The sequence below is a fragment of the Diadema antillarum genome, unplaced genomic scaffold (genome assembly GCF_040938485.1).
Source record: "Diadema antillarum isolate AM-2024a unplaced genomic scaffold, OU_Dant_1.0 seq00001804_RagTag, whole genome shotgun sequence".
NCBI classification, from domain to species: Eukaryota; Metazoa; Echinodermata; class Echinoidea; order Diadematoida; family Diadematidae; genus Diadema; species Diadema antillarum.
The window spans coordinates 434,319-447,458 of NW_027272480.1; the positions used below are offsets into that span (position 1 = coordinate 434,319).

General features: G+C 37.9%; 1 protein-coding gene across 1 annotated transcript in view; it reads left to right on the plus strand.

The window, feature by feature from the left end:
- Positions 1–13,140, plus strand: part of LOC139712423 (rho GTPase-activating protein 18-like) — a 200,525-nt gene that overhangs the window by 65,016 nt on the left and 122,369 nt on the right. The window contains exon 5 of the mRNA XM_071624245.1: positions 2,642–2,835. Within this exon, the coding sequence (XP_071480346.1) occupies positions 2,642–2,835 (194 nt within the window). The remainder of the gene's footprint in view (positions 1–2,641; positions 2,836–13,140) is intronic.

Sequence of the window (13,140 nt, forward strand, 5' to 3'; positions counted from 1 at the left end):
AAGAGGAATTAAAAGTTTATTTTATAAAAATCAGGTTTGGAATGACTGAAACATCCAAAAACAAAGTAAAACAAAGCGATCGTAATAAAGTGTGAGTCCCACACTTTATGAGAATCGCTCTGTTTCGGATGTCACAGCCATTTCAAAACCAATTTTCATCAAATAAACGTTGAATTCCTCGTGGAATTACAAATGTACATGCTCTTTCATATTTCATTCGAGGTTTCTCATTATCTCACCAAAAAAATGTTAGAAACCTGAAATTAGGTCTCAACCAAAACCATACGATCCTTTTAAGCTTTGGAGATGATTGTGAACAAGTTGCATTAATGTACAATAGGAAGCAATATTTGAGTGATGTTTATTATTCCAAAGATCAAATGATATTTTTATTCCAATAACACACAAAATCCCTATACCTAGATGTTCACTAATGTGAAAATGAAATAAGGTATATGTTAATCCAAACAGTTGTTGGTTCATTCTGAAAGCTTGTTATTCCGAATGTTCTAAGGTTCATAAGTCCAATGGTTCATTTTAAATCTGAAAAAGAAGGCATCTCTACATACCGTAAGTATACTAACAAATCCTTAGAATCAAGGCTCATTAATCTGAAAATGGAAAGAAGGTATGTACTAAGCCAAACCTTCAGAATTAACAAACCCTTGATTTATTTGTGGATTAACGAAACGTAGGAACAACGATTCTTTTGAAATTGAATCTTCTGATCTCCTCCTCTTACAACAGACATTGTCTGCTCTGTTTTGTTCAATTCTATCATCAATTTGACAAAATGAGTGGTAATTTTGGGTCATCATATTTATTAGCTATCAATGAAAGTCATTGTCTTGAATAAAAACAAACAAACAAATACGTAATCTCATTAATCCTGAAAGGGAAAGAAAAACAACAACAACAACAACAAAAGAAGAGAGAAAAATATTTGTGCTTTTAATGAATCACCTTTCTGGTCAGAACGTTTGTAAGATTTTGGCAACAGATTAGTTTTTATTCTGTTGCAATACGTCACTTTTGAGTGTTTCACTGGTGTCACATAACACATCTCCTCTAACAAGGCCTGTGAGAAAAAGATATGATATTTTGTTTTTGTAAGGTATTTGATACTTCTTAAAGGTAGGGGATACCTTTTACACACCTCCCAAAATGCAGCAAAACATTAAATATGAACATCAGGGGACTTGTTTAGGCCACTGTTGAGAAATTTGGAAGTCAACAGTTATCTACAATTTGAATAATGCACAAAACTCAACTACTCAGTAGTTCTGTGTGTCAGCCACACTTAAGCCTTTTTGTTGCAGTCTTCTGTATTCTTTATCTATAAACACAAATCTAAAAGTATAAGAGCTGATGTAATAACATATAGAGTGTGTGGTAAGAATGTATATAGAAATGTTTGTAAGTTTTGATGAACTTTCTTCACAAAATATACATGATGGACACACATGCAGTGCATGGGTCTGCAAAGGTAGCCTAGTAATGTACTGGAATTTACGGTGAGCCCCGAAAAAAATTCAATTCAAATCTAACGGTCAATAAAAATGTACTAAATGTTACCTTCCACTTTCAATACTTTATGGAAGTTTCTAAGATGATACTCTCTTCAACATACCACTGTATTTATACAACTCTTCATTTAAGGCCTGCAAATGGGATTCCCTACCTTTAATATTTCCTGTTGCAGCAGCGAGCAGTAGATGGATGTTTGTGCATTTGAATATTAGACTCATCCATACTCTCAAAAGGAATCCTTCTGATATTCCTTTGAAAATGCTTTGTATTTTGCTCATAAACATGTGTGAGACTAGAAAGGAGTCTAGTGCATAAAGGGGAAATTCACCCTAGATATTGGAATACATTATTGAAGTTTGAGAAAAATTGGGTTGACTATTTATATATATTAAAAAGATAGATTTGTGAAGTTTGTATTGGCATTGATTTCCCTGTTTTTATTTCAAATCAAACAGTTGGTGATATGTGCCAAGGCAAATATTTTTCTCCATGCCTGTAGGATGAGCAGGGTTAATTGATACCCTTCATGTCCTAAAAGAACTGATGTTTGAGGAATCTTATTGATCTACTCAAACTTTCACAGTTGCTTTGGATGTCAAAGACCCAAGACATGGAAAAGTGTGCACATATCCCTCCCACGGCTAACACATAATATGCACAGACCAATCAAGAGATTTGCATGTCTGTTTTCTCACTGTATTCAATGATAGGTGTGCGAGATATGACCATGTTTAAAAAGATAAAAATAAAAGATACAACTAACTTCTTGAGGAGTTATCTTTAATATATACTGTACGTAAGTATATAGTTTTAATCACATGGTCTTTCTCGTACTGGGAGTCAATCTTATAGACATGTATAGTAATGAACCAATCAGATTCCAGCATTCAGAAGGTGATGCATATTATGGCTGTACATATTGCTGTGATAAATATAAGTTGGAGCATGTGCTGTGATAGAAAGTTAGCATGGTGATGTAAAATGTAAAACCTCTCTTCCTGTACAACTATGTATGCATTGGTAATGATCAGCTATTGTGGCCATCTATTTTTACATTATATACATACTCTGCTCTTCATTCACGGCAACACCCTAAAATATTCTCTTGTAGAGGGACACGCCCTTGACAACGAGGTATGGGAGAACGCCACCTCCACGCTCACGAGGAGCCAGGCGGCGGCCGTCCGGAAGCGGGTGGATAAGCTGAACGAGACGTACAAGCAGCGCCTGATGGCAGCCCGGGACGCCAAGACGAGGAAGCCTGATGTGAGGGACATTTTCCCACCCCAAGATGCCCGGAGTGAGGTAAGGACCAAAAGATCGTATACTGTAAAATCTGTTATTTTTGTGCACAGATATTTTTGCGAATGAGGAGGTCACAGACATTTTCGTGAGATGTTGTTTTCACGATTTGACACTGAGGCTGTAGTAAGTGCACTTATTTATTTATTTATTTATTTATTCAGTTTTCTTTACCCAGGGTAGCCCCATCAGTGGTTTACACACTGTTATCCTAGGGGGCGCTGCAACAGAATGACAAAATATAACAGTTCAACAAACACAAAATTACAAATCAAGGACACTCCTTTTTACATCATAACATCAACACAATATCAATACTCTTTATGAATAAAAAAATGCAAAATTAATCCTTGACGATAATAATACACAGACTCATATTATTTGAGGAAAAAAAATAGTACCTTAACATTAAACAGGAATATCAAAAATACCCGAATTCTACCCCAAGTGAGATATGTATGTTCTTACGAATGCTGTCCGTTCTCACCGCAAATTTAATGTGATCAAGATCAGGGCCCCATTTTATCAAACGATATAATCGATTACAAATTTCTTTACCACACAGGCTGCCATAGACTTATGATAGAAATCAACTATATAATCAATTATAACTCTTTAAAAAAACAGGGTCCAGGTGTCGACGACATCACATCATTACAGTGTATGTAGTTTGAGTCTGTGGCTACTAACTAACAGCACTTTTCTTTGAAAATGTGAAAGTTGAAAATTCTGTAACCTCTTCAATTCAGGTCCAGTTCAAAGGAAAACTCTACCACTCTTAGTGTTTGATTTTACTTTGTCGACCAAAATTAACCTGAAAATGATGTGGAGTTGCACTCTAAAGATTATCATTATCCCTGTGCAAACATCACAAAATGTTGCGTGGCTGAAGAATAATGTCTCCAAACTATGTGTGTGAAATCTCAGTGAAATACACCCTGGAGTTTTAAAAAGAAGAAAAAAACTTGCTCCATGTCACTCAAAAATATGCTCCCTTTTTGTACAGAGAATAACTGTTTGAATTTATTCAGATTCTGAATAAATTCACTGGAAATCTATAGCATTTATTCCCCCTCCATCATAAAGAAATTTCCAATTGTACCATCATGAGGAAAGGTCTGAATTACCTGTAGACCTCTATGATATACCAGGTTACAAAAGCAACCTAATATGAAAGGTTGCAAAAGGGACTCATGAACTTTAAAGAGCTTTGCTACATGTGATAATTCTTTTTGTACAGAGATGTGTTGATGGTGAGGATTTCTTTAACCTGTTCGTTCCGTGCACCACATGACAACCCTTTGTAACAACCCTGAGTATGACAAAATCTCAAGATTCAATGGGGTAAAACCAGTGCCTTCTCCTTTCACATAAAACTCCTGATAACGTGCGTTTTGCTTTGCTGCACTCATGCACATGCGAATCTTTCCCAGGCATTTATATTTGATCTTGCTTCAATGGCAGAATGCACTAGCGTCCGGCCTATTTTGGAATCGAAAGTTGACTCCCTTGAGAGATTGTTTTTTTGAACGAACATGTGGGGGCAGCAGAGGCACACACGCAGAGAAAAGTTTGCTGGGCTGGATGGAATGCACTGTGTGGAGCGAGCCAGACACGGGCCTAATGAGCGTCTTTCATTTGGGGGAAGGAAACTATTAATTTGACAGATGCTAATCCAACGAGAAGCAATTTGTCGCGAGGAATTTTGTGTCCTGCGAGAGAGAGAGGGAGAGAGAGAGAGAGAGGAACGGTTGACATTACGTTTAGTTCTGACTTCAAAACTGCCCTCCGCTTCTGTCCAGGACAAAGTGTGTCTGATGTAGCTTTTACTTGTTGTTGGTGTAGACTTAATCTACAAAGAGAGCAGTTGAATCAGCAAGCATTTGTGGTCACACCTACAGATGTACATACATTAGCAACCCAGGTATTCTTAAACAGTCTTTTGACCTTTGTCCCTATCAAACTGAAGGTGCTTAATGGGATCGTATAGTTTTGGTTGAGACCTAATTTCAGGTTTCTAACATTTTTTGGTGAGATAATGAGAAAGCTCTTATGAAATATGAAAGAGCATGTAATTCTATGAGGAATTCAACATTTATTTGATGAAAATTGGTTTTGAAATGGCTGAGATATCCAAAAAAAGCGATAATAAAGTGTGGGACCTACATTTTATTACAATCGCTTTGTTTTACTTTGTTTTTGGATGTTTCAGTCATTCCAAACCCGATTTTCATCAAATAAACTTTGAATTCCTCTTCAAATGGTATGCTCTGTACTATATCATAAGTGTTTTCTTGATATCTTGCAAAAAGTTAAAAGCCCAATTCTCATCTCCATCAATGCTGTACCATCCCTTTAACTGAGAATTGCAGGTTTATGCTAGAAGCCATACATGCCTGTCTTTTGTTTTGTTTTATTTTGTTTTGTTTTGTGTTTGTATGTATATGTGTGTGTATTTGTAACCTAACACTCTCTAGTCTGATTCGCGTGTAACATTGTGTTATCTTGTGGACACTATTAAAGTACAGTCATTCAGTTGTATTGGGTGGCAGTGATGGTTTTATTCTAGCCAAGTAATCCAATCCTGAATGGTTTATCTTACTTTCAGTTTGCAGACCAGCTGCTTGCGAATTTATACACTGGGCACGAAAAGGGATACATCTTTGGTTGTGTGAAGAGCAGATAACAGCTAATTGTAGTACTATCTAAACATTCCCTTTAATCCCAGACATGATCTCACTCTCGTCCAGGGATTGTTGATGCAGCCAGTTGATTTGAAACTGGACGCTGACCATGCAAGTACCATGCTTGTCGGCTGCAGGAAATGTTGTTACATGGTGAGGCAAGCGTCCTCCGTTTCTGTGCTTGTATTTAGGAAGCAATCAATTGAATGCGCGGAGCTCGGGGAGAAGATTCCATCCAGAGCTCAGATCCGCTTGGACTGGACCGACATCAGCTGATGTTTATTGACCTTGAAAAAAAAAACCTCACAAAAACCGGAAGAAACAGATATGATAACCTCTCTTGTCAGTCATTGCAACATAAAATGCCATCTTAGCCAAGTTTTAAACACAAGAAATTTTGCCCTCAAATTGATGTTTTGCTACATTGTATTCAAATGACTAAACAAGGATTTTCAGAAATATGAAAAGCAAGTTTGAGTACCGTTTTATGTCCAACATACTTGTATCTTTGTTCTGCATTCTAGTCTTCGTATTCGTCATTCGAGGATTTCTCTTCCAAATTTCTCTTCCTGTTTGTGCTCATTCGTGGGAAATTACATTTACTGTGTAATCAATCATCTGAAATACTAGATATTTGACAGTTCCGTATGGAGATACAACCTTCTAAGATTTCTCGGAGCCATCAAAACTCGGTTGTCATGACGGCAGCCCAGTTTACTTCATTATGCTATTCGTTTTTGTTTTGTTTTGTTTTTTGTTTTTGACAGGAAGAACTTGATACATGTACTGGGTAATTATGTGAAGTTTCATAGCTTTGGTGATGTGTACATTAGTAAGAGGTAAAGTGTATGAAACGTGTTATATTTCTAACAACTGCACCATGTGAATTAACCAAGAGTGCTTTCACACATACTGAGAGTGTGAAATTTGAAACACGATTGTAATTAAACATCACTGGAATCGTGATTCAAATTTTTTGTGTTTTTGTCGTGTGAATACAAACTGCAGTCGCGGAGAGATTTGAATCGTAATGCCATTTGTGTTTCAAATGGTGGTCCGGAGGGGTTTTTCAATCACGATTTGCCAGAATTACGGAAGGAAACAGTCGTGTGTGAGGATTGGCCTCCAAATCGTGTATTGTTCAATCAGTGTATTATCTATCTATCTATCTATCTAATTATCTATCTATATATCTATCTATCTATCTATCTATCTACAAATGTATCTATCTTTTCTTTACAACAGAAAAAAAAATTGTTATTCCATGATTAAAATGTGACCTGCTACAACAAAAGGATCCGAAAGTCGGGGAGGTCGACTTTCTGAAAATGACATGACATTATTCCCTTATTTTTCCGCTTTCATCGCATACATAACATGACTCAAAAGTACTCGGTTGCAGAGATATCGATGATTTTAAGAGAGCATGTCAAGTGGTATAAGAAATCGGCATTTCGAGAAGATCACCGACGAAGTTTTCCTTCCAGAGCAATCATGATAAAGGGGAGGTCTATACATTTCACCTGTTGACTATAGAAGGTATGCCCCTAGCAACCTCCACAATGTTCATGCAAGCTTAGCGCCAGCAGTCTATTCACGACCAATCAGTAACCAGGATGCAACATACTCACCAATGAGATCACTCCCCTCTTGCTTGGAGCAGAGTATATATGCGGTGCTAAATCCAAATCTTCGGACATGTTTCTGCTCGGTTTAAACGCGGAAAATCATGGCCCAGAAAAATGCTAATTTCTTCCCTTTCCTTTGATCATTTACCTTCTAAATTTCAGCAGATGATGGACGAAACATTTAGACCACAAAATTATGTCAAAAACAGATAGTTGATGGTTTTGACCAATTTTGATGATCTGACTTCAAACTCGATTTTCTTGGCTCAGCGGTCAGCGGCTTTTGGATCCTTTTGACGTGGCGGGTCACAAATGATGGTTGCAGCTACCCAGTTCTCATTTCCACAGACGTTGCAATGATGTCGTCTCTTATATGATCATAAATGGGAAGGAGTGTTGGAAAGTCTTTATAGTCCTCCAAATTCTTTTAAATCAAAAACTGGACCTGGAACTTTTGTCGTGCGACGTTCCACCAATTAACAATCAACTTCTCCTTTGTGCGACGTTTGCCATTTAACAATCAGCTTTTAAACAGCAAAACGTTGCATGAAGTAAGTTTTAAGTCCAATTTCTGATTTAGACGAATTTGGAAGCTACACTTCGACTGGATGAATAAGAATTTGCATCAGTTTATTTATAGTCTTATAGCTAAACTATGGCTCTTTAAGATGATATGAGAAAACTTGTGTATTGTTGTTTCGTGAGAGAAAGAGAGAGAAAAAAAGAATATGTTTACTTCATTCAACCTGTGGTCATCTTGTTTACATATAACTGTCACTCATCTTGAGGGAAGGATATTGACAAGAGAGAATATTTTGATTACTGTAGAGAAAGGGAAACAAATACCAGGAAGTATTCACTTTCAGTTGAAAGGCGTCTGTTGATTTTAAATAGTTTGGTTTTGCTTTAAAGGGTTGACAGGAATGGAAAGAGTGGTATGATGAAGAATCATGCTACACACATACACACCCACTAGGATACATGTAGCTCAATGCAAGCTCATAACAGTTTCTTTGATGGATGCAAACAGTCATTTAATCACAGCTAATTAACTAAAATCCAGATATATTTGCAGACAAGTGACTGTGTTCCTGTCAGCCGCGTTGGTCCTCACTTAACTCCCTCAGCTTTCTAAAACAAAGTTTATATCATTTGTAATTGTTGTTGCATCTTGTTAACAACGTTACATAACGCAATACAAGTTTTTGCAACGTCACAAGTCATAGTAGCATTCACATACATGTACACCGCCAGGCCGTCTACATCACAATTCAATATATACAATTGTACTACATGAAGGAAGTTGTAAGGGTTAAATGTTTGGCCAAAAGAGGATGCTACACTTGTGTGTGGTAAGTGGAGCTGAAATTCAGAGGACAATCAGAGGACGGGGAAATACATCTTTGAAGCCCCAGTGTTGCCTTGGTAACCAAAGGCTTTAGTCTGTGAATGTTCTCAGTCATCCAGGTAAAGTAGAGCATGAACAATATCAGTAAATCTAGTCAACTGGACTTACTTGTAATTTGGAGTAGCGACGTTTCACGTCCTCTCCGGCACGCTTCATCAGGCCGACTGATCTTTGGCGGCAATTAATTGCCCCCCAAGGATCATCGATCAAAGATCATCGGCCTGATGAAGCGTCCCGGAGAGGATGTGAAACGTCGCTACTCCAAATTACAAGTAAGTCCATTTGACTAGAGTTACTGATGTAGTTCACAAAGGTTTTATTGTTGATTGGGACTCCGAGAATTTTCTCATGAATTGTAGAATGAGTGTATATCTCCAATAGGAACCAGAGGAAGTGAAATTAAATCAAAATCAGGACCTGCAGACCATAAGGTTCACTTCAATGGCAAGCATCCATTTCATGGAAGAGGAAAGCCTAAATATTGTGCTTTGCCGACACACCCACTAGCAGGTTGTGAGCAACCTGTTATACTGCCCTCTTGAGACAACTATCGTCACAGTGTTCAGGCAGTATTATGACTTGCAGCTATTCCTAGGCTGTGTTGGCAGTGAGTGTTGTATGGGAGTTGTAATCAACAGTTCAAGCAATGAGACAGAAAGACTTGTATTTGAAGAGCTCCCCCTTGTGGTGGAACCTGGTAGATTTGTTGTGTTCCGTTCTCCTATTCAGCTGTGATCGCTTCCAACCTGTAACCATTTTCTATCATAAGGGAGGGGAAAATATACATGGCCGGCGGAAGGGGGGGGGGGGGGGGCGCGTGGGGGCTTGGGCCCCCATACTTTTTGTGCACCATACAAAGGAATACATAATGTGTCATCACTTTGGGCCCCACACTTTTTTTGTGTGAGCACGTTATTAAAGGTAATGTTTTTCCACTGAAGACCCCCCCTTTTTTTTTTCATTCATTCATTCATTCATTCATTTCCATATCAAAACATAACATTTACAAATATCAAAACACAATTGCCTTGGTACAATTTATACATTTTGAATGGAGGGATCATAGAAAGCACACAAGAGGCTTGTTGGAAATGATCCCCTACAAACAATTATCAATACATTTCAACTAAACAATTATCATACAAATTCATTTCTAAAACAAAGGTCAAAGATACAATGAAAAGAGAAGAAAAGAGGCAGAGGTGGAAACAATGCATACTTATACTTGCAGTTTCAGATACATTTCATCAAAAATATATTTTTTATAAAGCCTTTTAAATTGACGTAAGGTCTTACTACTCTTGACAGTTGGAGGAAGAGTATTTTTGCTTGTCAGCTGAAAAAAACCGGAAATGGAAATGGAGAGATGAGCTGAAGACCTTTTTTTTCAATTCATGTCTTGCTTGTTAGCTCATGAAACGCGCAATGGGCCCCCACACTTTTGAAAACGCTCCGCCGGCCCTGCTATAACTCACATTTTCCATGGACACCTGTCCGAGTAAACTCAGGACTAGTCTCTTAAGCAGGTTATCATAAAGCTTACTATATATGTTAAACTTTGTGGGTAAGGAGACATTGGTAGTGTACAGTGAGTAATGACCACATACCATCACTACCTGCACCATCACTAGGTGAATGGGAAGAATCCCCCATCCCATACATCTACATCCAAACCACAGAAACCGATCACCTCAGAGAGTGACAAATCTTAGCCTCAGTCAAGGATCCTCATACTGTTGTTAACTTGCAGACAGTCACAAGTGCAGCGAACAGCTGAAGCAGAGCACAGATCAGCACAAAAGGGACTTTTGAGATCTGTACTTCACTTGTGTTACTATGAAACACGATATTTTCGCGGCATGAAATTTTTGTGTATTGGAGCCAACGGCCTTTTTCATGTCGTGGAATTTTCGCGAGTTGCCTCTAACATTCAATGCATATAGTGTAGACAAGAGCTTTCATGTGCATTTTAATTTCGTGAATCTTGGTCTCGCGAAATTCTCAAAATTAAAATGCACGCAACATTCCTTGTTTTTACAGTATTCATGGGCCTTAGGACAGCTAGTTAACCAGTGCGCCACTCCTTGTTGACAATTCAATTGGTCACTTTGACTATTAAGTCTGTTTTTACAAGTACCAACGATGCGTAATTTGAAACATGATTGTATTGGCGCATTAGTTGAACCATGATTCAAATTACGCGTTTTTGCTGTGTGCATGCAAACTGGAATCCCGGAGGGGTTTTGAATCGTGATTTCTATCTTGATTCTAAAGATGGTCCAGAGGTGTATTACAATCACGATTTGCCAGAATCACAGAATGGAACAGTTATGTGTACAGATTGACATCAAAATCATGTCTTTTTTTTTTTCTTCTTTTGGGGAGGGGGCAGAGCTTACAGTCACTTTTCAACCAATTCTGCAAAAAAAAAAAAAAATGCTCCTCAAATGCTCGCACTGCAATCAGAGCTTGTCCTACTTACCACTCAAGAGTGATTGATGGGAATGTGAAAAGAAGCCACACCTCCTCTCCTCGCTCTGAAATTCAAAACTGCAGAATCCACTAAGCCTTCCTTAGTCTAGTGTAAGGATAATAATTTCAATCGTAATTGCAATATTGAATGTAATTTAGCATTGCAATAAGGTTTCTTGACCTGTGCAGAAACAGCCTAAATCAAATTGCTAGATTTGCCCATCAGCCAGCCATTAGAAGCCTGTGAAATGATTCACTTTAGTCTTTCTGTCTACCAAAGCCAAATATATACTGCATATTCTCCATTAAATATCCTTCAAATCCCACATGATGTCTTCAGTACATTGCTTACAAGGAAATTCCAACCGTATAATGTGTGTGTATGCACATCTGCAGTGTACGATTTGTGTGCAATCCTGTTTCATCGAATGTGCTCTCTGTGCAGTGAGTTGTTGTTGTTTTTTGATATATATATACATGTATGTGTATATGTATGACAGACGCGTGCTGGGGCACTCTTGCAGCTTTTCTCAGTGGCAGAAAGAAATCGATTGGGAGGAAATTTGCGACTTCCTCTCCGGCGTTGTCAGCCGAGACGGAAGGAAGTGACGAGGGTGCTCTGATACTGTCCGAACATACGTTATACATCTCGTCTGATTTCATCTGTGGTTCGTAGGCATGTTTACACAGAGCACGGTAGGGGCATGGGGCCGGGTTTTTGGATGGTATGCCAAAAGGAACCATGTCTGGCTCTGTTAAAAAAGAATCAGTAATTCAATACAAAATCACCCAAAATGCTATTCATACATCAAAATCAAAAGCAGCAAAAATCAACAGTAGAAGATTAATTTTGATTACAAAATTGTTAGCGGGAAAGAGATATTGTAACAGAACCAAACATGGTTCCTTTTGGTGCATTATAGCAAAAACCCCGTTCTGTGACTCTTACCAGATTTGGTGTAAACACAGCTCAATTCACAAGCTAGCACATGTATCCATTTCCCTCTCCATCAGATGCAAGACAGGTGTCATAATGTAGAAAAATAGAATATGAAGAGTTTAAAAAGCAAAAACAGGTATTATCCATTTGTATCAATTTCAGGAATATGGAATCATATTTAAAGAATTGAATTAGAAAATAAAAACAGTTCTATCTGTTTGAGTATTAAAAGCATATTATAAAGAGACAAGTGATAAATGAAAAACAGATATATCTGTTTGTATTAATTTGAGGAATAATGGAGTGTAAAATTTAGAATATATGTTGTCAAAATGAGAGTAATATTGCTGTACATTGTACCTTCTAGGGAACAATAGACCATTATGTATGGAATCTTCAGTTGCTAAAGGGTTAAGCAGCAAAATCAGCTCATCTTCCATGGGTTAGTGCTCATCCAGGACCACTGTCAGACATCGAAAAGGATATCCGATGTTTTCTCACTCTTCATTGCTAGTCTTGGGGGGGGGGGGGGGGAAGGGGCGCGGCTTCATCCAAACGTTTGCTCATGATTCAAGTCTGAATGTATTTCCTGTTATGTTCTGTAATGAACATGAGTCTGACACTACTAGTAGTCTCTTCTTCCAGACCTGCTCTTCAAAAATCCTCAAGAGGAACATCTGAGTTCTTGCACAAATCATGTCATTCGTGATGAAACAAATATGATGCCCAATATCCCCAAGCTACTTGTATACTTGTTGTTTTCTTTTTCAATTAAAAAAAGACCTGAAGCTAGACTAGTTTATATTGTTAAGGTTCTTTGCTCTAACCTTCACTGTCTGCCCATAAAGATGACAATTAATAATCTTGGTATTAAAGGAGATGTAGATACAGTGTATTAACCTGTTTAGGACAAGTCCCGAGTGTACTCGGGCAGGTGTCTATGGGAAATGCTTGTTGTAGCAAAATCAGTCCGTCCTCAATGGGTTAAAGAACTTACAGGTGTATCAAACCATACGAGACCAAGTAATTGTAGGTCCTTAGCAGATGAGGACACTGCTTCACTATGTTCCACATTTGGAAAATGTTACCTGCATGGTCCTACAAATACTACCAGAGAATATTTTATATTGTGAAGATGTGATGTTATGAAAAAAAGATAACATTGATATTAAATGC